This window comes from Lepus europaeus, chromosome 3, assembly GCF_033115175.1.
Source record: "Lepus europaeus isolate LE1 chromosome 3, mLepTim1.pri, whole genome shotgun sequence".
NCBI lineage: Eukaryota > Metazoa > Chordata > Mammalia > Lagomorpha > Leporidae > Lepus > Lepus europaeus.
The window spans coordinates 46,570,648-46,597,505 of NC_084829.1; the positions used below are offsets into that span (position 1 = coordinate 46,570,648).

At 41.7% G+C, this 26,858-nt stretch overlaps 1 protein-coding gene across 6 annotated transcripts in view; it reads right to left on the bottom strand.

Moving 5' to 3' along the window:
• The window catches only part of PLA2G7 (phospholipase A2 group VII), a 44,554-nt gene that overhangs the window by 9,043 nt on the left and 8,653 nt on the right, over positions 1-26,858 (bottom strand). For 2 of the 6 annotated variants that reach the window (XM_062186231.1, XM_062186233.1), the window contains exons 2-8: positions 12,344-12,411; positions 6,466-6,587; positions 5,877-6,021; positions 4,279-4,372; positions 1,753-1,821; positions 1,016-1,142; positions 73-186 (exon numbers count right to left, since the gene is read on the bottom strand). In XM_062186231.1, coding sequence (XP_062042215.1) covers positions 73-186; positions 1,016-1,142; positions 1,753-1,821; positions 4,279-4,372; positions 5,877-6,021; positions 6,466-6,587; positions 12,344-12,411 — 739 coding nt within the window. Of the gene's footprint in view, positions 1-72; positions 187-1,015; positions 1,143-1,752; positions 1,822-4,278; positions 4,373-5,876; positions 6,022-6,465; positions 6,588-12,343; positions 12,487-26,858 lie in introns of all 6 variants that reach the window. The other 4 variants (XM_062186229.1, XM_062186230.1, XM_062186232.1 and 1 more) reach the window with 2 other exon arrangements.

The following is a 26,858-nucleotide window of genomic DNA, read 5'->3' on the forward strand; positions in this document are numbered from 1 at the left end:
GACAAGAACAATAAAAACAAAGCCAAAAGGAATTGCAGGACAAGGTAAAATGCCTTTTTTTAAAAAGTTCACCTTTAGTTGCTCCACGTCAAATCCTAAGTCTAATACATTCGTCACTGGTTTTCCATGATCAACGTCAAGAATCCAAGTGAGAGCTTGGGAACATTCCTTTGCTCTTTGCCGTACCTAGTATGATGCCAAAGTAAAAAGTTATAACACTTAGTATAAAGCTTGTGCAAAGGTTGCATATGGGAAAAGTGGTTGGTTGGTAATAAACTGGAAATTCTAAGAGATGAGAGATTAGAATACAAGTAACAACACAGGCACCAGCTTTGCAGGTATGTATGTCAGTGCAAATTTTGACTCACCTACTGTGTGACTTTAGAAGATTAATTTAACCTCTCCTTTTATTGAATGATAATGCCTACCTTAGAGGCATGTGGGGGGTGGTTCTTAAATGCAAAAGTCTATGTGAAACACCCACTAAAAAGAAGCAGCCAGTATGCTTTATCTCACTTAATTATCCCAATAGCCCTGTAGGAGAGACAATGTTATTGTTAGTTATTTTTTTAGCAGATAAAACATGGAAGCAGAAGGAAATGAACTTGTCCAAAATGACCCTACTGCAAAATGATTGAGTTAGAATTCAAACACAGAAAGTTGAGTTCTATGGCCTATGTTCTTAACACTGTCAAATTCTGCCTCTCAGAAGAGCAGCCTACTAATTTATTTTCTATCACTTTTGAGATTCTAAAATCAGAAGTTTTAATGCAAGAGAATACTGAACATTCACTGGTTTCCCCCAGGATTTTTCTAATTGCCTTGTTTTTACCATGAACCAAATGTTTCATTAGGAACTCTTATTACTCAGACAATCTTCTAACAGATCTTTTGGTAATGGGGAGCAGAAGATCTAGGAGCACAGCTTGCCATAAATAAAGTGAAATGAACAAATGCCATCATTTTGTGCCTTCTTTTAGGTCACCAAGCCACCTCTCCTCTCACTGCAATGTACCTGCTCATTTCGTATAGGTATCTCCTCCTCATCTTGTTTTAGAGTTTTATAGTAGAGCCAAGACCTGTTCCCTATTTCTGCAGCAGACTGGTCCTTAAAATAGTAAGTTGCAGATGCAGATCCATCTCTATAACACAAACAAAATTAATTACTTGTACGAGTTCCTTTCCCTCCTGCTCTAACCCATGTTCCTCAACTCCATCTTGACTCAACTTCCCTCTGATCTTTCTTCTTCCCCTCTACATTGGTTTTAAATAAAGAGGACCCAAAGGGAGTTCTAGGGAAAGGCACTTCTTCTCTCACATTGTAGGTAAACATCGATTTTTTTAGTCTTCACAAATTAGAGAGGCAACGTTAGCAATGCTGAAAAGTCTCTCTCTTTAATGACATCACTGCCACTTGGTAGCTGTTTGACTTTTGGCAAATTATTCTTTCCCACCTTCATTTTCCTCTGCCTCATGCAAATGATAATAACCCTCTCACTGAGTTGCTTTGAAGACTAAATAAACATGATGGTGTATGAAAATATTCAGCATGGTACAGGGCATACAATAAACACTCCAGAGTTGTTAGCTGGTTTGTTTTTTCTTTTTTTTTAATCTATATTCTCATTATGTAATCATAGCTGGAAATTCAATCAACATTTCTATAAAGCTTTATGAAAATTAGAACTATAGTTATGGGCATTAACAATCTGTGTATTTGGTCAAAGAGTCCAGCTACATCAGGTAACATACCTGTGTTCTACAGCAGCAACTATAAACCCATGAGATGCCAGGTCAATGCCAATAGCAGAGTAAATTGTCCTTCAAAACAAAAAGAGGGAAGCATTATAATTACAAGGCTGGGTTATATAAAATAATTGGGAACATGGAGGCCATTATCCCACTGTGGTAGTGCCTAGGGCAGAGTGGGGATGTGTGTTTCTTAAAGAGGGGACATTTTGCTCCTTAGGGAATATCTGACATGTCTGGAAGTGTCTTCATCATCACAACTCCAGGGAGGTGCTACTGGCATCTTGTGGGGACAGGGATGCTGCTAAGCATCCTGCGATGCACAGGACACTCCCCCACCCCAACCCACCCCAAAAAACCACCTGGTACAAAATGTCAATACTTCTGAGGTTGGAAAACTCTGGTGCAAACAAGGTCTATGGAAATTCTGAGTTTTATTTATTTATATTCAATTTATTGGAAGTAGGGGTGGAGAGAGAAATAAAAGAGAAACAGAGAGAGATCCTCCATCTTCTGGTTCACTCCCCAAATGCCTGCAACAGCCTGAGCTGGGCCAGGCCAAAGCCAGAAACCGAAACCCCTTTTAGACTTGCCATATGGGTGCCAGGGACCCAAGAACTCAAGTCATCATTGCTGTCTCCTATAGTGCACATTAGCAGGAAGCTGGATTGGAAGTCGAGTAGCCAGAACTTCAAAATGGGATGTGGGTGTCCCAAGCAGTGACTTAATTGGTGAGCCAAATGCTCACCCCATTTTGGGTTTTAATCTTGGCTTTGCCACCTACTAGATATAAGTGATTACTGAATTTTTGTTCTTACCTATATAATGGGGTGAATAAGAAAATCTGTGCTCTAGGACAATTGTAAGGTTTTGATTAAGATGAAGTATGGAGAAAGGCATCACAGTATGGGTAGTAAGAGGATGGGACCTGCAGTCTGCCCAATGAGAGTGAACCCTGGTTCTACCATGTATTAGCTATGTGCCTTGGATAGGTCACTTATCTTTTTTCTACCTTGGATCCTTATCTGTAAAAAGGTGATGTTATAAGATTTTGGTACCTGATTGGTATGGATCAAGTGAGTTAAGACACCTTCAGTGGTTATGATCATATCTGAAACAGGGTAAATGTTAGCTATCATTTAAATGACCGGAGCAGGTGAAGAGGTTAATAAACCATGTGTTACTAGCCTGCATTTACACCATCTTCCATATCATTCTGCACAATCTTTTTCTCTTATCACGTGTCTTATGGGAAATGTCCACAGAAAAGAAAAAAGGAAGTGAATGGGAACTATGTCTTTTACTATTAAAGATATAGGACCCATGCAGGAGAGGAAAATAGTCTAGTACTGGGATCAGCAAACTTTTGTGTTGATGGGCAGAGGGTAAATATTTCTATCTTTGTGGGCAACACCGTCTTTATGACTACTATTCTGTTATTGTAACATAAAGGTCGCACAGACAATATAAAAAATGAGTGGGAATGGCTATGTTCCAGTAAAACTTTACAGAAATAGGCAGCAGGCTGGACTTGGCCCTTGGACTCTAATTTGCCAGTCACTGGTGCTGGAGAAATCAAATAACTAGCTTGACTATGATTAAAGTGTTAAGATAATTTTTTATTTCAGGTACTAGCCGACTACCTCCAAGCTGAAAGTCACCTTTTATTTTCTGAAAGTCTTAAAGCTCCTTGAGGTAGAATAAGGGGAAGCTGCAGAGAATCTGTTAGAATCAAGGGAGAGGGTGTCTACGCTGTGAAAATGTGCTGCTCAAGCACTGTGCTACAGAGAACACAGCGTAGGAAAGACCCCATCCAGTCCCTGCACCTCTGGATCTATCACCACGTTCAAGTGGAAGCCAAGCTCCCTCTGAGCTACTCCCAGCGCCTTGGCACAGCATGGTGTTGAAATATTCCTGTGAGATGTAGGGCTTGTTTGACAAGCATCTTCAGGTCCAGTGTTCCCTCCACCGGCCTGGCCCAATCTTTCTGAGATCTGAGACCCTTGTTACCTAATCCCTCTCCTTCCCCATTTTCTTCCCGGCTATCCAACCTATATCATGATCAGAAAGGTCTCCCCATCTTTTTCTGCTCCTTCTCCTTTAGAAATGCCTTCTGCAGCTAATCCAATTTTACTGTGTCTCAGAATACCTGAGCTAACACAGGATGAGTCTGAGAGTATAAACAGTACAAAATAGAAGGACAACAGCCAAAATCAGCATCTGCTCTGCTGTGAGGCTAATTCCCAGGAGCTGGAAGGAAGGGAGGAAGAAGGGAGGGAGGGAGGAAAGCAGAGAGAGAGGGAGGGAGGGAGGGAGGGAGGGAGAGAAGAAGGGAGGGAGGGAGGGAAAAAAAACTGAAAAAGATAGGGCTAAGGGCACGAATAAGGATAGTCAATTCTTGAGAATCTCCAACTCCTCCATGATAGGAGCCAGCACAGCATCCCAAATCTGCTACTCCTTTCTTTGTAAACAAATGTATCCAGTCATTCATTCCTAGAGGCTAAAATTGTTCAACCTCTCCAACACTACCTGAATGCTCCAAGACCATGAGAAAAAACAATGAGTGGATATTTTTCACCAGTCCTTAGAGGGGAATTCCAATTTGCAGGAGTTGTCATTGAACCTAGGCAACAATAGGAGAGTGCTGTTAGGGTTTTTTTCTGATTTGAATATTGTTAGTTAATTTATATCCCCTTAGCATAAAATCCTGATCCATGGAATTTCTCTCTATATTTTTATGTATTAATAGTAAATTCATTAAAAGGTCTGCTACTAGATACCCACCAATGAGAGACCTGATCCCTATGCTCTTTCTAGATACCACAGAATAATTTTTTGTTTTCACTCCCAGCACTGAACTTAAGGTCTACTTGAAAGAATATTTTTACTACTTGAAAGCATATTTTTCCAACCCCAGATTTTGGAAAAACTTCAAGGGAATGTTGTGAAACCAAACTACCAAGTAAATCTCAGGAACATTACCCTGAGAGCCAGAACCTGAGAACCAGAAACTCCTCTCATTATGACTTGGTCATGATTTAGCCAAAGACAGAGTGATTGCTGGCTTCAACCCCTCTGAGGTAGCTATGGCTAAAGCTCTAGCATTTACTAGCTATTGACTTTGGGCAAATTACTCAGACTCTGTAAAGTGGAGAAAATAATATTTATATCCTCTTCTGTAAAGTGGAGAAAATAATATTTATATCATGTATTTGTATTTCATTTAATTAGGTAATATGTATATAAGGCACCTATCCAGTCACAGAGTTGGGGGCTCAACAGTGGCAGATATTGTCTCCTGCTCCACTTCTCAATTGCTCTTGTCATCATTATTTTTAGAAATTATTTGTTTCATTTTCTCATCTGTAAAATGAAGATGTGATCATGAGGACCAGATGTGATGATCATTATGGAAGTTTTTTAATTAATTCTTCAATACCTTCAAGTTGTGCAGTTTTAACATTTTCATCATTTTTACTAGTAAGTCATTTTGAGAAAACTCTAAGGAGATGTCTCAAATGAATCTCCAAAGTTGGAGGCAGTTTTGAGGGAGAAATGTGAGGACACAATTAACATCAGCTCAAGAGTCATGTCTGGTCAAACAGATAGAGAAAGAAAAGTGTGTATTCTTGTACTATTGACAAATGGAGTGGGAATGCATAGCAGTCTTACAGAGGCTGGCCCCTGTGGGAGGTGACTGGAATGAGGGAAAAGACATTGACATCGTTGTTTTGGATCTAGAGTGCTATGGTGGGTTCTACTTTCTTTCTCCTCTTGTGTAGACACAGAGTATTAAGGGTCCCGGTCACACCAGTGAACCTGGTATTCTCACCACATTATTGCACCCTCACAATTTATAGGAAAGAAAGCCAAAGAGCTGCCACAAAAAAATGTTAGAGCTCACCTGATCCTCTCACCCACTCCTATAAGATTCAGAACAGACAAAATAAGAACTTGTGATTTGCTCCCAGTTGTTAAGGCTTTTCAGAAATACTTGCCCTGTCATCTTAGGAAAGGTTGAAGCTGGGGAAAAACTACTTTGTTCTTAACTGCAGAAATTCTTATTATTTTCATGAATTTCTTTTTATATTCTAGAGCCCAGAACATGGGACCAAAAGGAATCTTACCAAATAATAAGCCCAAAATTTTGCCCATGAGGGTGTGTGTTCCAAGAAATTTACTAAGACCCAAAAAATACTCTTTGTTTGGGATCCAAAGGGTGTCAAGTTGGTCGTCATCTTGGGACGGGTAATATAAACGCAAGAAGGTGCCCTGTTGAGGAAAGAAATCCAAGCACTTTTAGGTAAGTTTGTTTCTCAAAGACATTCCAACAGCACATTTCATTTGTAGGGAACCGCTAATGGGTCTGTCACTCACAAAGAGGCCCAGATAACTTTTTTAGGTGCTGTGATAGATTGCATCCAGCCAAGAAAGAAGAGGAGAAACAGAACAACAATATGCTTTCCGAGTATAAAAATGTGAGCAGTCTGGCACAGCCATTAAGAAGAACATTTTGTTAAGAGTTTATAGGTTAATTAGGTGACAGCAAAAAATTAAGAACAGCTAAACTAGCAAAAGGTTTCATATGAACCATTACAAATGACAGAATGAGTCATTCTCAGGTGATTGCAAGGTTCAGTATCAACATCTTCTTGTGGGATGTAGCAATAGTCAATGTAATTCTATAAGGATAATCTGTGTTCATTAAAACATTACCTCATCAGAATAATCAAACATCAAGTCTGTGCAACCAACAGAGTAAGATCCATTTCCTCTGGGGATTTTAGTTTGGCCAATGTTTGCAGCAGCCATAAATGTTTGTATTTTATTGATCCATGCTGAAAAACAGGTTAATATTATGTTATTTGTCATCCATTTTACCCAAACTTTATTATGCAAAGGAATTCCAAAGGAATCAAGTTACTCTCCATAGTTTCTGGCCTCTTTCATTTCTTAACTAACAAAATCCACTTACAGTCATCAAAGGCTTACTGGGTACAAAGCATTGTGGGGAGTAAAAGATGGAGGTAGACCATCTCCCAAGGACCATCCCTCCTGATATGTACAGTCTCACCCGTACCTTCAACTTCGATCTAGAATTGATTAAAGGTAACTTCCCAAATATCTTGTTTTCTAAACATGAACTGTGTCTCACTTTCCATATTTGTGTTTAATATGTCTCATTGGGCCATCTCAATCTGATATTCTTACTATAGAAATGTTAAAGCCAGTGGTCCCAAATTAAACCAAATAACATCTCCCATCTCATTTTTCTGACTTTCCAATACAAGGTCTACAACCCCAGAATTCCCTGTCTCATGAACCCCAAGCCAGAAACCTGCAAATCATTCTATTGTTCTACTTCTTCCTTAACAGTGTTTTATATTCAACCAATTCTCAGTTTGTAACATTTGTCCTTAGCTTAAAATTATCTCCCCAATACATATCTGACCCTCTTGTTCAACTGTCTCCTGACCTGGCAGTTGCCATCTCTCCCAACTGTCCTGTATTTCTAGGGTCTTGCCCCTTCAAACGCATCCTTTATACAGCTCCTGGAGTGACTTAAAGTACAAATCTCACTAGACAATTCTTAACATTTTACAGTGGCTTCTCATTTCCAAGTAATTCTTCCTGAAGGGGGAATCTTTTTGGAAGGTGTTTTGGGGAAGTATTTAAGTCTATATCCATTATGCCACTTGAGGCACAAAATGGACTAGTCCCAGTGTTCTGGCGTTAGAATGTGTTCAGATTCACAAGTGTACATTTAAATCCCAAGTTCCTGGGCACAGTAAGAAAGGCCCTCCATGAGCTGGAGGCCCACTGCTTTGTATAGTTCTGTCACTTTCCCTAATCTCCTTTCCTTGTGCTCCAGCATTTCTGAGCTACACAGCTGGGCTGTTTGACACCTCTGCACCTTTGTAAATGCTACTGCCTATGCTTAAAACACCCTTCTCAAACTCCCATTCAGCCTTTGATATCTACCTAAATGGATGGTATACCTTTTCTGGAAGCATTCCCCTAATCTCTCAGACAGAATTAATTCATTCATCCTCAATATTAGATTGATTCCCCATATATTCAAAGGTCAGGGGAGTAGGTGTAGGGTTTTTAAAAAACACGTGTATTATAAAAAAATTATCCATAAATTTCCAAAAATTTTTTTCTTTTTTTTAAGATTTATTTATTTGAAAGTCAGAGTTACACACAGAGAGAAGGAAAGGTAGAGACAGAGAGAGGTCTTCCATCCACTGGTTCACTCCCCAGCTGGCCGCAATGGCCAGAGATGCATCAATCCGAAGCAAGGAGCCAGAAGCTTCTTTTAGGTCTCCCACTTGGGTGCAGAGGCCCAAGGACTTGTGCCATCTTCTACTGCTTTCCAAGGCCATATCAGAGAGCTGGATTGGAAGTGGAGCAGCCTGGACTCGAAGCAGTATCCATATGGGATGACAGCACTGCAGGCTGCGGCTTTACTTGCTATGCCACAGCACCAGCTCCCCAAAGAATTTTTTCATACCAAGACAAACTTATCTTTTAATTCTATTTTTCTACAAAGTCTTTGAAGTTCCCCTGTATATACTTTGTATGTATTCATTCTTATCACATTCTATTAAAATTATGTGTTTTTATATTCTGTCTCCCACACTAGGCTATTCCTCAAGAGTTGTACTTTTGGGTGTCAGCACTGTGGCGAGGCAGGTAAAGCCACCACTTGCAGTGCTGGCATCCCAAATGGGCAACAGTTCAAGTCCTGGCTGCTCCACTTCCGATCCAGCTCTGTGCTAAGGCCTGGGAAAGCACTGGAGGATGGCCCAAGTCCTTGGACCCCTGCACCTACATGGGAGACCTGGAAGAAGCTCCTGGCTTCAGATAAGCACAGCCCTGGCCATTGTATCCAACTGGGGAGTGAACCAGACTTCTCTCTCTCTCTGCCTCTCCTTCTCTCTGTGTGGCTCTTTCAGATAAATAAATAAATCTTTTAAAAAAAGAATTGTACTTTTATCTTTGTATTCTCTGATCTTCATGCAGTATCTGGCATAGAATTAGTACTCAATAAATACATAACTGTGGAAATGAGCTGAACTAAACTGAATTCCCACAGAACTTTCTTGTTCTTCTTTCAAAGCTTTTGTTCTATGTGTACATTCTTTTACCCACCTATACCAAAAATTTCTTTTCTCCATTGAGTCAAAATCCTTCTGCATATTTTCTGTTTCATATGTTTTCTTCCTTTCTAAATCTCAATTTCACATGTAATTTCAAGATGTTGAGTCTAAATATCCACCTACCAGACTCTGCTCTTGATACATTAAGCCAGCCCACTAGTTCCCCTCCATTGGACTATGGGAGTTGGTGACTATTTTGGACACCTCTTGTGTTTTCCATCATGCTCTGACTCTGCCAGACACCATGCTAGGCATGGCACCTGTGCTGAAATCATAGAACAATGCCCAGAACGACTTTGAGTCACAGGAAGACATTCATTTACATCCTCCATGCTGGTGACTCAGGTGCAAAGCACCTGTAAGTGATGAAATCTTTCAATACATAAGGCCTCACTAACTCAAAGCAGATCTCTGGGCCAATGTCACTGGCTCCACTCGAACCTAGGAAATAGGGGCTCCTGGACATTGCTCCAATTCTACTTAATCAGGAAGGTGTGTCCATTAATGTGTAAGCAACCCATGCTTACATACTAGTTAGATCATCTGGCCTGGCAGACATGTGTAACTTCATGTTCAAGTAGTAGTAGTTAGTTCCTAGGAAGGTAGGGGGTGAGATGATCCTGCTGTGAGTATTAGATTCAGGCGATCCTATTGAAGATTCCATCTTTGCATCTTAGAAGCCTTAATTCTCTGGCCTAGGTAATTTACTCCCCTCTCTGAACCTTACTTATAAAGAGGGGACAAAAGTACTAGACCAGCAGGAGAGTTCTAAGAATGAAGTGATAATGTAGGTCAAGTACCTTGGAAGAAACACGGCACATAATAGACAGACAACTGTTAAGAGATCATTTGTCCTCTTCCCTGGAGTTAGTTAACTTGACTGGCCAAATGCATGTTAAAGTCCTTAGAAGAGTTTCTGCAGATCTAAACTATAGCAAAACCACTTCTTCTAGGAACAGGTTCAAATTGCCAAGAATTTCTCAGGGTATTTTTGTTTTGTTTTTTAATTTTAAGTGGAACACTTCTGGGTCTGTTTAGCATTACAAAAGACTCTTCCTCTCCTATTAAAGACCAGGTACTGAATGATGGCTTCGTGGTGTTATTAGGAGATGGCAAGTCCAGAACACAATAAGGAGGTGATATCCCATTCCTGCATCCACAGCCAGCCATGGTGTGGCTATGCTGGAACTGGCAGGGGGAGGCCTCTGGCTCATGCCCCTCAGAGGATCCACCCTGCCTTGGAGACACTACCTCTAGAATTGAGGATTCAGGCCTACAGCCACATGTCGATTCCACACTGCGCAAGGTTCCTCTTGTGAAATCTCAATTTCACTGACGTCCTGGGAACTTTTTCCAATAACCCAGCTATCCAAACTCTGCACTACTGAGGACCACCTCCAACCCCAACTCAGCATTCAGGAGCCATGATTGGGTGAGGCTAGAGGTCTGCCCAGTCCAGGACACTTGACCTGAGAATATCTCAGGAGAGGCTTTGGCTGGGTCTGGTTTTGGGCTGGGCCTGCAGGGTCCATGGCTGGTCAGTGCCAAGTGACTGCAGAGAGGGCCTTGACTTGCCCTCTCTGACTACCCCCCAGGAATCAGCATAGAGAGGAGAGAGACTTATCAAGGCCTCAAATGACCACTCCCTTGATTACATACTTTTGTGGGGCAGAATTTACAAATTTGTCTTCCTATTTTTAACATTTTTAATAGGCATTTTGCAACCTATCCTATGCTACTAATCTTTTACATAATTTTGACAGTGGTCATTTGTTAAATATTCCTGATATTCAGTCTTGGGTTTGGGGATAAATCCTGTCCATTCTAGGAAGATCATATTCTCAGATATGGCTTTACACTTTCCAATGGGGAAATATGATGTCTCTAGTCCATATGTGTAAGTTTTTATCTTCATAGCCATATTTTCTATGTATTTATTTACTAAGAAAATTATAGCAAATTATCTATTACTTTAATCTTTTTTATAAGCTATTTCTGATAATTTAAAAATATGTATGGACTCATTTTCAGACATTTAGGATGAGTAGGCATTGGGCTCAGTATGGGGACTGAAAAGATGAATATAGTAATATCCCTGTTCTCAAGTTTCTGCCAGTCCAGTGACAGCTTTCCAGTGATTTTTTAAACATAAGGGGGTGGAAAACATGTCTTGAAATTCTTACTGTGTACCAATAAAAAATATGCCTGACATAGATGCCTCCTTGATGATAATTTGCCCATTATGTAAATTGTTACCTATTTTCAATCTATGGAAAGGCAATGGAAAAAATGAACTTAATTTCAACGACACTGTAGGCTCCTTGAATCTGACTTCAAGCTCTCTTAGTTACCAGTGTATCCCTGATGCCTTAGCTGATAAATGTGAGATGAACGGATCTATGAGATAATTATTCCATTTCCTATGCAAATATAGATACAAGATACAGTTCCTCTCCTCCTACTACATTCATTGCCCCATTTATGAAGTAGGGCAAAACTTATCTCCAAGTTACGGAGTTATGAAAGTCCTTTTGTGTGTGTTATGACAAGGAGTCACCCATCAAGCCTGAAGAACTAGGTCCAGGGTGACCACATCCATCCAGGTGCATGAGTGTGTGGGCATAGACACCATTCAGAAGCTGCCTACACTTCTCTCCATACAAGAATAAATACAGAAATCCATGCATCACAACCCCCTGGGATGAGCAGGAACTCACAAAATTCCAGAAGCCATCTCTTTGCCATAAAGGTCTGACTTGGTGAGGTTCTAGGTACCTGTCTAGAGATGCCATAAAGGTCTGTCTAGAGATGATTGCCTCCTGGGTTGATCTAAGCTGTCCTCTTCTTCCCTCCTTACCACAAGATAAGGAAGACCAGGTGATCATGTCCACCCACCTCTGGAGTTCCTTAGTGCCAACTTGTCACCATTCTTCCCACCATTAGGTAGAACAGATCATTTCCCTTGGATCCTAAGATCCTAAATTAGCATCTTCTCATTCCATCCTTAATTGTTAACAAGGACTATGCCTGTTGATCAAGACACCTGCCTTTTCTTCAATTCCATGGAAGCAGGCTTTATGGTTGTCTTGGCATGAACTCTAGGGCAGGTTCATGAGTGTACTTGAGTGGGAGAGGAAGGGTTAGGGCAGAGAAGGGATGGCACTGAGGAAGTTCTCCATGATGTTTGCAAGTTGAGCTTCCAATGTATCTTAAAATCATTCTGTCCTGCAGTCATTATATCAAAGAACACTTCAATTTAAGCAGCAAGAGGAAAAATGAGGCCCTTTCCTCTACACTGGGAAAATACAAAATCTCCAAAAGCATTTCTTAATGGGACTCACTTAGAAATCCATACATGCAAATGCTCTTAGGCCACTCGGAGTCTGGAGGCAGGTGAATCTCTCAAGTCCTTGAATGAACATAGCTCTTACCTGATGATTTAATATGGGCAACAGGATTTACGTCTTGCCAGTCAAAAGGATGAACCAGTGTGAGGCAGCTGCAGAGGCAGAAAAGCACATGCAATTTGGGTGGTGCCATCTCGGAAGCTGAGCAGCGGTTTCAGCTTAACCTTCTTTACAGCAGATATCAAAAGGGAAAAAAAAACATGCAATGAAGAGGGCTGGAATAGGCTGACAAATCAGTGAGGCTGAGATAGTAGTAACATTTGGAAAAAAAAGGAACATGCATTTTCTGGGCTGGATTTCAGATTGGCCTTAGAATGGAAAAATCCTTAGTTCTGCTAGATTGCAGTGCCCAGAATAATACTTTTAGACGGTTATGTGAGGGTACTTCAAAAAGATCATGAAAAACTAAACAATGAGCTTATTTTGCTGCAAATATATTTTGATATCCATATATAGTTTTTTCACAGTACACATCTTCCCTGAATTTTAGAAGACTCCCTCATATGCATGGATTTCCAGATGTTTTTATACCAACATAAATGTATCTTTTAATTCCATTTCCGTTAATTTTGGGGAGCAGCTTCATATTTTTGGTCTAGTCAAATAACTGGTTTGGTTATAAAGGCTAACATCAAAATATAAATTATAACACCTATACATCATCATCATCATCGTTATACCCAAAGGTATGTCTAGCACATAATAAACAGTTAATACATTTTAGCTAATATTGCTTTCCATCATAATTCCACAGTAATTATATCGCTGAGTGCTGACTGTTTCTGATGCTAAAGGTGCTATATTTTTGGTAATAGATATAATCCCACTATACAGTAAACTTTTTAAAAGCAGAGGTCGGGTCTTAATTATTGCCATTTATGCCTAACAGAAAACCTGGCAGGCAGTTGGTGTTGAACAAATGTTTGCTGAATCAATGAATGAAACAATATCATATTCATGATAATCATCAACAGCATTACAATTAGGATGTAGGCTAATATCTCTATTATCTTATGAGCAAAAACTGCCTTGTATATGTGTATCACTTTTGTCCTTTAAAATTCATCCTTCCAATTTTTGTGCAAAGGAAATGGTTCAAGCCACCACCATCTCTCAGCTGAATTCTGCTCAGCTCTGCTGAGGGCTTCATAGCAGATAGCATCACAGTGGAAGAGATTATATGAAAGTCAGGGGATAGGGAAGGGCCAGGATCACTATTACCCCTCACATGTCCACTATGGTCAGGGCTGGACCAGGTCAAAACTGAGAGCTGTGGGACCAGTCTTGTGCTGTAGCAGATTAAACTGGCACTTGCTAGGAGGCATTCAAAATCAGAGTGCCAGCTTGAGTCCTGGTTGCTTCACTTCCAACCTAGCTTTCCTGCTAATGCATTTGGGAAGGCAGCAGAAAATGGCCCAAGTACTTGGGCCCCTACCCACCACGAGGGAGACCAGGATGGAGTTCCTAGCTCCTGGCTTCAGCCTGGTCTAGATTTGACTGTTGCAGCCATTTGGAGAATGATATTTCTTTCTATTTCTGTCTCTGTCTATGTCCCTCCCTTGCTGCCTTTCTATTACATAAATAAATAAGCATTGAGAAGAAGTAACTGGAAGCTGGAACACAATCCAGGTCTCCCCTGTGAGTGGTAGGAACCCAATTACTGGAGTTGTCATCCTTGCCTCTCAGGGTTTGCATCAGCAGGAAAGAGTCAGGAGCTGGAGCTGGGCATCAGACCCAGAAACTCCGATATGGAAAGCAGGTGTCTCAACCTATATTTTAATCTGTAGGCCAAACAGCTCTCTCTATGCCCACTATTTTTATAACAACTCACTGTCTTGGGAACTAATCCACTCTGAGAAACCAGCATTATTCTCTTCCAAGGACAGAGCTCCTGTGACCCACTTCCTACTAGGCCCGCCCTCTACATTTCCACATTGGAGGCCAAGCTTCCAATACAAGCACCATCAGGAGGCACATTCAACTCAAACCACAGCCAAACCATAGCACTTACCTTGTGTCAAGCATTTCTTACAGTTCCTGGTACAAAATACCCTATTTAACCATAGCCAAAAGAGTCTGTGAGTGATGTTTAATTGTGCCCATTCAATTGCTGAGGAAATTGAGGTCAGGGAAGTTTAACTGACTTATTCAAATCACATAGCTAGCCAGCGCTGGTAGTAAGGCTTGTACCACAATGTCTGAGTTTCTGTTTGTAACTGACACATAAAACATTGTCTATTTCTGCTTGCTATAGAACTGTAATCTCCTACAACCAACAGATACAACAATCATTAAAATGATGCTAAAGTAATTGGAAACTGCTTTCTGGATCAAGAGGATAGTTAAAGATTAGAATTTTTTCTCTAAAAAATGAGAGTCTGTCTCATTGTGTTGGTCCTATTTGGGGGTACTTTGTAAGTTCCTGAAAGAATAGTATAAAAATAATTCACATTTTCCATAACCTTGTTGAAGGCCCCTTGTATTATATTTGGGGCAGCATGCTGAGAACCTTGGAAACTAGAGGATTGTGTCTGCATCAAGAAATAGGTAGCGAGTTTTTTTTTTTTTTTTTCCCAAAAAATCAGTGGAAGAGGTTGAGCTGAAGCCAGGCTATCTGCTCACTAGCTTCCAGGACTATCGCTCTGTTATGCAATCACAGCTTGACTTTTCCTCAAATCACATCATCCACAGAAAGTATCTACAGGACTATGAGCCCTTCAGAAAATTCCACCCCTGATGTAAGTGTCACTCAGTCCATGTGGCTGGGGAGGAGGAGGGGGAAAGGGAAGACAAAGTGGAACACATAAGGATATGAATAGCAATTTGGTGGAACATTAGCCCAAAGAATAGCTTGCCCACAGCTCTTTGGTATGCATCACAGCTTTCCTGTCAGTAACCCCAGGAAGAGATAGATGCCAACAAGCAAGACTGCTCCTACCCCAGTCCTCTAAGCAGCACTGGGGTGCTCTGCCCTTCCCATGTTTTCTACTATGTAGTGCCAGGGCCATCACATCCAGCTCTCACAGGGGAGCAGGGCAGAATGAAGGGCAGGAGCAATGGTACGGACTTCATGCATGCTACAGAAGCTCTTGGGAAGCCTTTGAACGTAAGGATTCCTGAGCCCCAGCCTGTCCCCCATCTTCAGAAGGAAGACCCGGGATTCTCCTTTTAGCTCTCTAGGAGCGTGATACAGCCAATTCCAGAAAGTAATGTTCAGAAATTGTTGGTACTTTTCTCACTGCCATAACATACATGCTGTGTGATCTCATCTTCAAAGTAATAATCTTATTTATTTATTTATTTATTTATTTGACAGGTAGAGTTACAGACAGTGAGAGAGAGACAGAAAGTTCTTCCTTTTCTGTTGGTTTACCCCCCAGTGGCCACTGCAGCCAGCGCTGCGCCAATCCAAAGCCAGGAGCCAGGTGTTTCCTCCTGGTCTCCCATGTGGGTGCAGGGCCCAAGCACTTGGGTCATCCTCCACTGCCTTCCCAGGCCACAGCAGAGAGCTGGACTGGAAGAGGAGTAACTGTTACTAGAACCCGGAGCCCATATGGGATGTCAGCGCTGCAGGCAGAGGATTAACCAAGTGAGCCACGGCGTCAGCCCCAAAGCAATAACCTTATAAATAATTTAATGGTGGGCTGACCCCTTCACTCATTTGTTCATTTGTTCCTTTACCTACTCTTAACATCGCCTATGTGTCATTCACTATATTTGGTATAAAACGATTTTTAAAATGGATGTGATTTTTGTCTGCAAAGTGCCCAGCAGTAAGAGAGACTTTAAACAATTACATGGATAGCTGTGATAGATTAGTTACAAGATATAACAGGAATAATGAAAGATAAGCAAATTTAGCTAGCACTTCCACTTTTCATTTCAGGAAATGAAAATCAATCTGACACAGAAAGGCTACACAACTCATTCAAGTTTGCGTAGCAAACCATGGAAGGACAGGATGAGGTGGAAGGCTGTCATCCCTTAATCTAGTGTACTTACTGATAGAAGAAACCACATGAGCATCCACTCTTCTCTCTCTTCCCCACCTTCCCAGTGCCACTGGGAAGTTCTCGCACTTCTCTGCTGCCTCTGTCCGGTGTGCTTGTCAGACTGCCCAAAATAATGCCAGACAATGTATTCTGAGCAGTGCAGTCAGGAAAGGAGGTCTCTTTAAGGCCTGGATCACCAACGGCACCTGGACAAGCAGAGGCTCTTCTGTCTGGGCACAGTCAGGCTGCTCTCATGCTCTGGGGCATTCTCTACATGCTTCCATATTGGGCACTGATTCCCCTAACTGCAAGGCTTTGTTCACAGAACTGCTCCATCCAGTAGCTTCTGAGTTCCTCCAGTCTCATTTGTGTTTTTATTATTACTACTCCACAAAGGGCATAGCATATAGAATGTGCCAATAAATATTTCTTGAATGGAGATGATGGATCCTTTCTTTTTGGTTTGGCCCAGAAACATGTGCCCAGGTGATCTCACACCAGGTTTTGACTTCAAGAAAGACCCTCGTGGATAGTGGTCAATTGTTGAGTCTTTAGCACTAAAACCTAACTGTTACAGTCTGAAACCAAGCCTGACACTCATAGTATGACCTCCTGAAAATTCTGTAATCATTTTGTACCTTTTCTCTCACCTGTACAATGCAGCTATGGATGATAATACTAGTGCCCAGGGCTAAATATATGTAAAAACAGTGTTGAGGCCGGCACCGTGGCTCACTTGGTTAACCCTCTGCCTGCAGCACCAGCATCCCATATGGGTGCCGGTTCTAGTCCTGGTTGCTTCTCTTCCAGTCCAGCTCTCTGCTAAGCCCGGGAGGGCAGTGGAGGATGGCCCAGGTGTTTGGGCCCCTGCACCTGCATGGGAGACCAGGAGAAAACACCTGGCTCCTGGCTTCGGATCAGTGTAGCTCCAGCTGTAGCGGCCATTTGGGAGGTAAACCAACAGAAGGAAGACCTTTCTCTCTGTCTCTCTCTGTCTAACTCTATCTGTCAAATAAAAAAAATAGTGTTATTGTGGATAGCTAAATGCACATATCAGCATACTCATTTTGCACTCCTAGCACCATGCATTAGCCAGAGCTAAGTAATTCCTCAATGAAAGTTAAGATGATAAAAGCAACAGTGCAGTCAACCAGGACCCTGAGATAGGAACAAGAAGGTTTCTTCTTTGTGGACTGATGTCATTTCTTGGTCATCATCCTCTCTGTCCATAGGTGGTACTGCTGAATAGATTTCAAGCACTGTAATTAGCATTTCTCCTATACTTCCCAGGGGAATTCTGGGTTCCCCATCTTTCCTGTACTCCTCAGGTAATTAGTGTCTTGGTAATGCCCGGGGCATATCTGCAGGTCTAACAACATGGCTTGCTGCTCAAAACTTGTCAATGTTCTACACTCAGCTCCTGATCTCACTTTTGAAGGTGACAAATGCCTCATCTAAGCAAGCTACTAAGAAACACTGGAATGTTGATGATTTTACAGTGATCTGAATGTTTGTGTCCTCCTAAAAATTTACACATTGAAAGTCTACCCACAAGGCGATGGTATGAGGAGGCCCAGGGCCTTCGGAAGATGATTTAGGTCACAAGGGTAGATCCCTCATGTATGGGGTGAAAGACCTCACCCCTTCCACCATGTGAGGAAGGCATCATCTATCAGCCAGAAAGCAGCCCTTCTGCTGCCTTGATCCATAACTTTCCAGCCTCCAGAACTCTGAGAAATAGATTTATGTTGTTCATAAGCCACGTGCAAGGTATTCGGTTAGAGCAGCCTAAAGAGACTTCTTCATTAGCTTCCTTCTAGTTTTAGGAAGCTTCTTCATTAACTTCCAAATAGCAGCCCTTTCTTTTAACCAAGGTCTCCTGTAGGTATGATATCAAAGCCCCCAGGAGTTTCCTCTAAAGGAAAGAATCTTGCACCATACGGGAGGCATGTTTTGGAGATGGCAAGAGTTCAAACGTCCTCTAAATCAGATTCCATCAGCAGTCATCCAGCACCTTCTGACTGCCAAGCTTCAGGCAGGAGTGAGCAAGGCTGCCCTCTCTTACCCAGCATTGCAGTTAGGAGACAGTCGATAAACTGGGGGACTACAGTTATTCAGAGTATGGTTGTATGTTTTGGAGAAATAGATAATGAAGAACACTAAGGGGAAAAACACTTTAGCAAAAAATAGTTTCATCTCCTCTCTTATTACACTTAAAACAGGAACAGGATATTTGTTGTTCTTCCTAATATGTGCTCCTAATTTGGGGCAACATAAACCAATCCTTTCTTAGGTTTCCAAGTGAAACAGGCAGTTCTGGCCAAGAAGTCCTTTGGGAATTGAACCACTAACTCCTTTTGAAACTAATCTAATGATGTGTGACAAAGAGCTAAGAATAGTCAGAAGAAATTTTTGATACTTCTTTTTAAAAATTAGTTGTGGATTTTTTTTTAAGGAAAACCCATATAGGTACTCCCTGCACCTAAGGGCTTGATGAAGCCTGCCTCTGGAGGTACCAGCAAGTGCACCTGATCAACATATCACAGGGATCTGAAGGGAAACCTGGAATTGGCTTTCTAGTGTCTCAACTTATTTATTTTGGTTTTGTTGTGCATTAATTTTGGGTAGGAACTTATTAAGAGAAGCAAAGAAGTACTTTGTCTTTAATGGAGAACTTACAATCCACAATCTGATTACGGGTTAATAAATCCGAAGAGGTGATATGAAACATAAATAGCTTTTACTGAGTACCTACTGTGCCAGCACTGTTTAGTTCCATACTTTGCATGGTTTCCAGTACTGAAAACAAGGAGCAGTCAGGCAATATCTTTACCATCATCTGATTGATTGATGAAACAGCTGAACTTCAAGCATAGCTTTTTCATAGCATGCATTTTCATGACCTTTATGATAACCCCTCTTATAACAGACTTCAACAATTTCTTCACCCAAAAAACTTATCTTTTAATTTAATTATACCACAAGCTCTTTGATACACCTTCATAGGTGATTTTTGTTTTCTTTTTTAAACGTGTACTTGGCACATACTTGACATCTTCCCCCACTTGCTATATTTTAATAAAAGTATCTCCAGACACTGTCAGATGCTTCCTGAATATCAAACTGCCCTTAGCTGAGAATCACTGGGGTACATAAAGAATAAGCAGGCACAAGTGGAGATATAAACCTGACCTAAAAGACAGGACAAAGCCTAACACTCAGAAAGGAATAGGGTTGCAAATCCTCTGAGAGAGAAACTTGTAACTTTAACCATGAACCTCTCTTGCTAAGCATGTAGGTTTATCTAACATTGCACAGGACTTTTTTTTGTTTGTTTGCATTGTGTGAGTTTCTGTCTTATGATGCTGATTTTTTTATACAACAGCCTATGCATCAAACGAGCCGTGGATCCATTCATTCTTTTTTTTTTTTTAAGATTTATTTGTTTATTTGAAAGTCAGAGTTACACAGAGAGAGGAGAGGCGGGGTGGGGTAGGGGGTGTCTTCCATCTGATGGTTCACTCCCCAACTGGCCGCAACAGCCAGAACTGCGCCAATCTGAAGCCAGGAGCCAGGAGCTTCCTCTAGGTCTCCCACATGGGTTCAGGGGCCCAAGGACTTAGGCCATCATCTACTGCTTTCCCAGATCACAGCAGAGAGCTGGACAGGAAGTGGAGCAGCTAGGTCTTGAACCAGCACCCATATGGGATGCCGGTGATTCAGGCCAGGGCATTAACCCGCTGTGCCACAGTGTTGGCCCCTATTCATTCTTTTGAACATCTACTAGGTACCATCCATGTGTCAAGCCCAGGGTGCCGAGTGCATGGCTGGCTTCTACCATAAGCACACAAACCTTATGTAGGGAAACACTGCAACAAGCACTACACAACTATGGGAAATTTTCAGCCTTGATGAATTTAGTTAGAATATTGAATAAAGGGGCAATTTTAGACATATTTTGATAGAAATGGGATTAGTCCAGGCACAAGGGAGATTGGTCAATGCTGGGAGTGAGTGGAAATGTCAGAAGGCATGGAAAGCCCTCCTACAAGAGGTCACACTGTATCTGACCCTCAAAAGAGGACTCCTCTCCAGGGTTTATGAAGTTTATGAGAAGGCAAGCGTCATACATGGAGGAAAACGAGGGAGAGCAATGTTGTGATGCAGGTGAGGAATTGGTAAATTGGATGTTAGAAGTTAGCAGAGGAATGTTGGGTGGAAGGAAGTTGGGGGCAATGGCAAGGGCAACAAAGGAACACCCTGCACACAGTATCTCTGAGTTTGGACTTCTGTCTTACAGGTAATGGTGTTTACAACTGCTCCCAGGCAGTGAGGGCCTTCCACCCAGCAGATGTACAGAGTGATTCCTGAACTATGGTATGGTATCTGGGCATGTCCTTAGCCAAAAGACATGTGTGTCACCTTCCTATATTGAGAGTTATGGTGATTGTAAAGTGGTAGGGAGCTATTGGCTCCTGAACTCATGCAGACACTTAAAGCCCATGGTCATGAATTAATGGTACTAAGATGCTGAAAACTTAATTCAGTTCTGCTGTTTTGGAATTTGCCCTAGTGGGAGGTCCTTAGATCATCAGGGCCTGCCTCAGAAGTCAATTCTTGTGAGAAGGTGTCATATAGCCGGAGGGAGGGCCAGTTACTCTCTCTGCTTCCTGGCTTGCCATGTGATCTTTCCCATTCAACCATTGCCATCCACTGCCCTCACCAACTACCAAACAACTGGAGCTGGCCAATCTTGGACTATGAACCTTTAGAACTATGGGCCAAAATAAACCTCCTTCCTTCACAAGTAATTTATCTCAGGTATTTCGTTATAGGAAACAAAACAAACCTAGACAAATACAAGGGCTCTGGATCCTCAGCTGTGTGCCTGGGCTCCAACTCAGCCATATTTGTGTCCTGCTGGTTTCCTGAAGCCACATTCTTTCCTCCTTAGCTCACTTCCCTCCATCAGGTTAAAGTCTTCCCTACTTAAATGGGTGCACTCACCTTCAACCTTCCCTTCTGTTTCTTATAGTGAAGATCTGAAAATGTTCTTTGAGGAAAACAGACAACATCTGGACTACCACATTCTAGAAGCCCTTCTCTTAGCCTCCAGTTCAGCTCTGGCATGAAGTCAACTGTCTCCTCCCTACACCCAACCCTCCTTCCCATGTGCTGGGATCATGAACCCTTTGATGGCAATACCAGCTGCTCCCATGCCTCCTCAGAACTATAAGAGAACTATAAGCCTGTACTTGCTCCACACTAATACTTTGGATTTAATGCACATGTTGATTCTAAACATTTAAAATATTTTCTTTCCACTTGCTTTCCCTAAATCCAATACCCTGTACCTTTTTATATTTCCCACAGTTCTACATACCATGTGGGCCCTTAATAATACATCCCTCTAGTTTCTGGTATATTTCTCTATCTTCATTTCTTATTAAGCTATGATTGCTTTATGTGATTTTTACTTGAAGCAATTACCAATTCTCTTGGGCAGTATACATTTTAAGTAAATATGACCAAACATTTCCCATGTTAGTAAAAGGAGAAAGCACTTCTTGCTTTTCTAAACAAAATACTACTGTAAGCAGCCATGAGTCTTTGGCACCCTTGGACACCAGCTGCTTTTATATTTCAATGGTCATTGAGACCTTGAGAGAATGACTGGAGAGGATTCTGAATCTGAATACAGAGGGACAACTCATTAAAACTCTTTTAACTCTTAGATTTCTCTTCCATTGGCAAGTGCCTTTTTCTCAATTGTGGGATCTGAGTCAGCTAGAGATGTACTCATTTACATTTGAGAAATAAGACCATGGAAATTCTAAAGATGATTTTGGACATTCTCTTAGAACTAAAAAATCTAGGGGACCACACTAAGACCCATGCTATAGAAGACTTCATAAGCTTCATGTATGAAAATCCATTACTGCAACCATCACCATTGGCCAACCCAAAAAGGCTAATTTTCTTTGAGAAAAGTTGATTTAAAATTATTCTGATAATTAAAAATTATCAGAAAATTATAATCAGGTAGAACTATCCCTCTTGAAACAAAAGACAAATTCAACCAGTGGGCAAATCTGGAATTTGTCAAAAGCAAATAAATTATCCCAGTAAAATTCAGTCTTGGCAAGAATTTAGGGCATGTGTGTCTTAATTCTTCTGTTTTTGGTGGAGTCAGAATAAAAAATGCTCTTTCACAAGCAACAGTGCTCCCCTTGCAAATTTCTTTATGGTAAATTTTTGGAATGGAACATATAGCAAGCAGAATGCTTCTCCCTTACGCCCTCTCCCAAAAAATAAAGCCCACATTGCAGCCCAGAGCATTGTTAATCAGCTAGGTCACAAGGCAAGGCAGACTGATTGCAGATGGGATTAATGTTGTTAATCAGCTGGCCTTAAAACATGGAGATTTTCAGGAATTATCTGGTGGGCACAGTGCCATCCCAAGCGTCCTTAAAAGGAGAAAAGAGAAAGGTAGAAAAGGAGATCTGAATGTTGTGAGGTGAGACCACAACCCACTGGCTTTGAAGATGCAGGAGGCGCCTGTGAGCCAGGACTGTGGTAGCTTCTAGAATCTGGAAAGAATCTGAGTCTTGTCTCAGAGCCTCCAGAAGGAAACACAGCCTTGCCAACACCTTGACTTTAACCTAGCAAGGCCAGGTCAACTTTAGACGTAGGCAGCTGGAAGATAACAAGTTCTGTCACATTAAGTTTGTAGTAAATTGTTACAACAGCATAGAAGACTAATAAGCAGCATGGAAAGTTACAAAATAAAACCAAAAGCAAATAATAGGCCAGTTTAGTTTCAACTAAAAATCAAATGAAATGGTTTAAATTATCTCAAAATTGACCCATCACCAGACTGAATGAGGAAGATTTAAGTCTTCTGCTATGGTTATGTTGCAATAGGATGCAGAAGGAACAAGGCAGCCACAATGTCACTCTACAGTAGTGATTTCAGCTGGGGCAGTTTTGCCTCCCCCCCTCCCCACTACAGACTTTTTGCAATGTCAAAAATGGGAGGGGGCTGCTTCTGGCATCAAGAGGGTAGACACCAGAGATGCAGCTGCACATTCTAGAGTATACAGGATAGCCTCACATGCAGAAATATCCTAAAATGTCATCATGTCTCTGTTTGTTTAATAAATATTTATTTCACTTTGAAACATTATAGGGAGGTAGATACCTGGACAATCAAACGATGAATGTTTTAACAATTAGGTCATTTGTAATGTCCACTTTACAACACAGAGAGTTCTCTATCATGAGAAGAATCAAACACTGCTAAGATCATATGCCAGGGATACTGGAAAAGGGGTGGGGTTATGAGTGTGGCTGGACTCTGAGGTTCAATCTGTATCTAAGATATTTGACTCTGTGGCTCACTTGGTTAATCCTCCGCCTGCGGCGCCAGCATCCCATATGGGCACCAGGTTCTAGTCCCAGTTGCTCCTCTTCCAGTCCAGCTCTCTGCTGTGGCCCAGGAAGGCAGTGGAGGATAGCCCAAGTGCACCCACATGGGAGACCAGGAGGAGGCACCTGGCTCCTGGCTTTGGATCGGCATAGCTCCGGCCATAGCAGCCATTTAGGGGGTGAACCAATGGAAGGAAGAACTTTCTCTCTCTCTCTCTTTCTCTCTCACTGTCTATAACTCTACCTGTCAAATAAATAAAAACATATATAATAAATAGATATTTGACTCTTGGGATGTGTTAGTTGCTCAGTAGGTTAAGCCATTGTTTAGGATGCCCATATTCCATATTCCAGTGGTTTGAGACCTGGCTACTCTGCTTCTGTTCCAGCTTCCTGTTAATAAACCAGAGAAGTAGCTTATGATGGCCCAAGTTCTTGGTTTCATGCCATCCATGTGGGAGACCTGGAAGGAGTCCCTGGCTCCTGGCTTTTGCATGGCCTATCCCTGCCTGTTGTGAACATTTAGTTTACATAGTTTAAGGGTCATGAAAAGTACAAGTTGGGGCCTATGCTGTGGCACAGTAGGTTAATCTTCCACCTGCAGTGCCGGCATTCCATATGGGTGCCCGTTCTAGTCCCAGATGCTCCTCTTCTGATCTAGCTCCCTGCTATGGCCTGGGATAGCAGTAGAAGATGGCCCAAGTCCTTGGGCCCCTGTACCCATGTGGAGACTTGGAAGAAGCTCCTGGCTTTTAGCTTCAGATTGGCTCAGCTCCAGCCGTTGTGGCCATTTGGGGAGTGAACCAGCAGATGGAAGACCTTTCTCTCTGTCTCTCCTCTCACGGTCTGTAACTCTACGTCTCAAATAAATAAATAAATAAAATCTTAAGAAAAAAAAAGTAAAAGCTATCTAAGATCACTGGACAGCTCTCTGCAGTACTGGAGGGTCCGGATCTGATTCTCTGACTCAGTTCTCCAATGAACCTGTCCGATAGGCCAGTGTGGCACTGTTACCTCAGCTTTAGTATCTCAAGTCTTCCAGTGAGCTTAAGGCTTCTGAAGAACAGTTTTTCTAAAACATAATTATGACTTCTCCTTAAAAGATCAGAGATCCTCACATTGTAAAAAACTAAAGCCATGGGTTCGGTTCTATGGCATAGAAGGCTGAGCCTCTTCTTGCAGTGCAGGGGCGCCAGTTCAAGTCCCAGCTGCTCCACCTCCAATCCAGCTCCCTGCTAATGCATCTGGGAAAGCAGAAGATGTCCCAAGCCTTTGGGCCTCTGCACCCACATGGGAGTCCAGGAAGAAGCTCCCAGCTCTTGGCTTCAGCCTGGCACAGCCCCAGCAATTGTGGCCATTAGCGGAGTGAACCAGCAGATGGAAGATTGGAAGACTGATCTCTCTCTCTCCTTCTCTGTGTCTCTGCCTTTCAAATATAAATAAATAAATTTTTAAAGAAATGAAAAACTAAAGCCACAATAAATCCTGTTAAATAAGTTTTGTATGAGGCCATAGATCTGGACTATATATCTGTACTGAGTCCAACAGACCAAATTACTGTGAATTTAATCACAGTGAGCTTCAGTTGGTTGCAGAAGGCATGATAGTTAATTGACTAGTTAAGCAATAACCAAGTTGACTGGTTGAGTAATGATGATATGGCCAGTTAAGTTGTTTTCTATTCCTCACCTCCATTTTTCTACAAATACTATCTAATCACATTATTGGATGGAGTTTCAAGAAGCTGCTTTGGTTCTGGGAGCTGCTCAGTTTGCAGATCACTTTCGGTTTTGTTCCTCTTTGTGTTGCCTTTCTTTGCTCAAAATAAACTCTAGCTGACACAACTGGAATAAGAAATTTTCCCTTTTAACAATGCACACAAACACAGAGAAAACACAGCAGAGGCATAAGAAACATACAGGTATCCACAGGTGTGTGCTCACATACCATATACATAATATTACTTGCAAATAAAAGGTCAATTTGGAACGTGCTCAATCGGACTGGCCGCAAATGGTGTAGTCAGAAATGTGCCAGGGGATTCCAACACAATCCCACCCAGGTGGCATGTACCAATGCCATCGAACTAGTCCAAGTGATCAATATCAGCTCACAATTGATAGCTCTGATAGGTCTAAGAGTCAAAGAGATCACACAAACAAGACAAGTAACTGCTAATACTAACTGATAGAATCAAAAAGGGAGAGAAAGATCCAACATGGGAACCGGGATACACAGCAGACTCATAGAATGGCAGATGTCCTAAACAACACTCTGGCCTCAGAATCAGCCCTCAAGGCATTCGGATCTGGCGGAAGAGCCCATGAGAGTATAGCAGGCATGGAAAGCCAAGATATCATGGAAAAAAAAAAAAAAAGACCTAAATGAAAGATCTCTGTGAGTGAGATCCCAGTGGAAAGAACGGGGCCATCAAAGAAGGAGGTACCCTTCTCCGAAGGGAGGAGAGAACCTCCACTTTGACTATGACCCTATCGGAATAAGATCAAAGTCAGCGAACCCTAAAGGCTTCCATAGCCCTGGCAACTCATGACTAGAGCCTAGGGAGATTACTGACGCCATGAACAGGAGTGTCAAATTGTTAAATCAGCAACAGGAGTCACTGTGTACTTACACCCCATGTGGGATCTGTCCCTAATGTGTCGTCTAAAGCGAAGTGATGCTATAACTAGTACTGAAACAGTATTTTTATACTATGTGTTTCTGTGTGGGCACAAACTGATGAGGTCTTTACTAATTATATACCGAATTGATCTTCTGTACATAAAGAGAATTGGAAATGAAAAAAAAAAAACAACCTGGTGTTAAAATGGAAATGGCATAGAAAATTAATTAATTTGAAAAAAAAATTATGTAGGATCTCTGTCTTTAGTGTGCTGTACATTGCTATTTAATGCTATAATTAGTAATCCAATGGTAGTTTATTCACTTTACGTTGCTATGTGGGCAAAATGTTGAAATCTTTACCTAATATATACTAAACTGATCTTCTGTATATAAAGAGAATTGAAAATGAATCTTTACATGAATGGAAGGGGAGAGGGAGCGGGAAAGGGGAGGGTTGCGGGCGGGAGGGAAGTTATGGGAGGGGGGAAGCCATT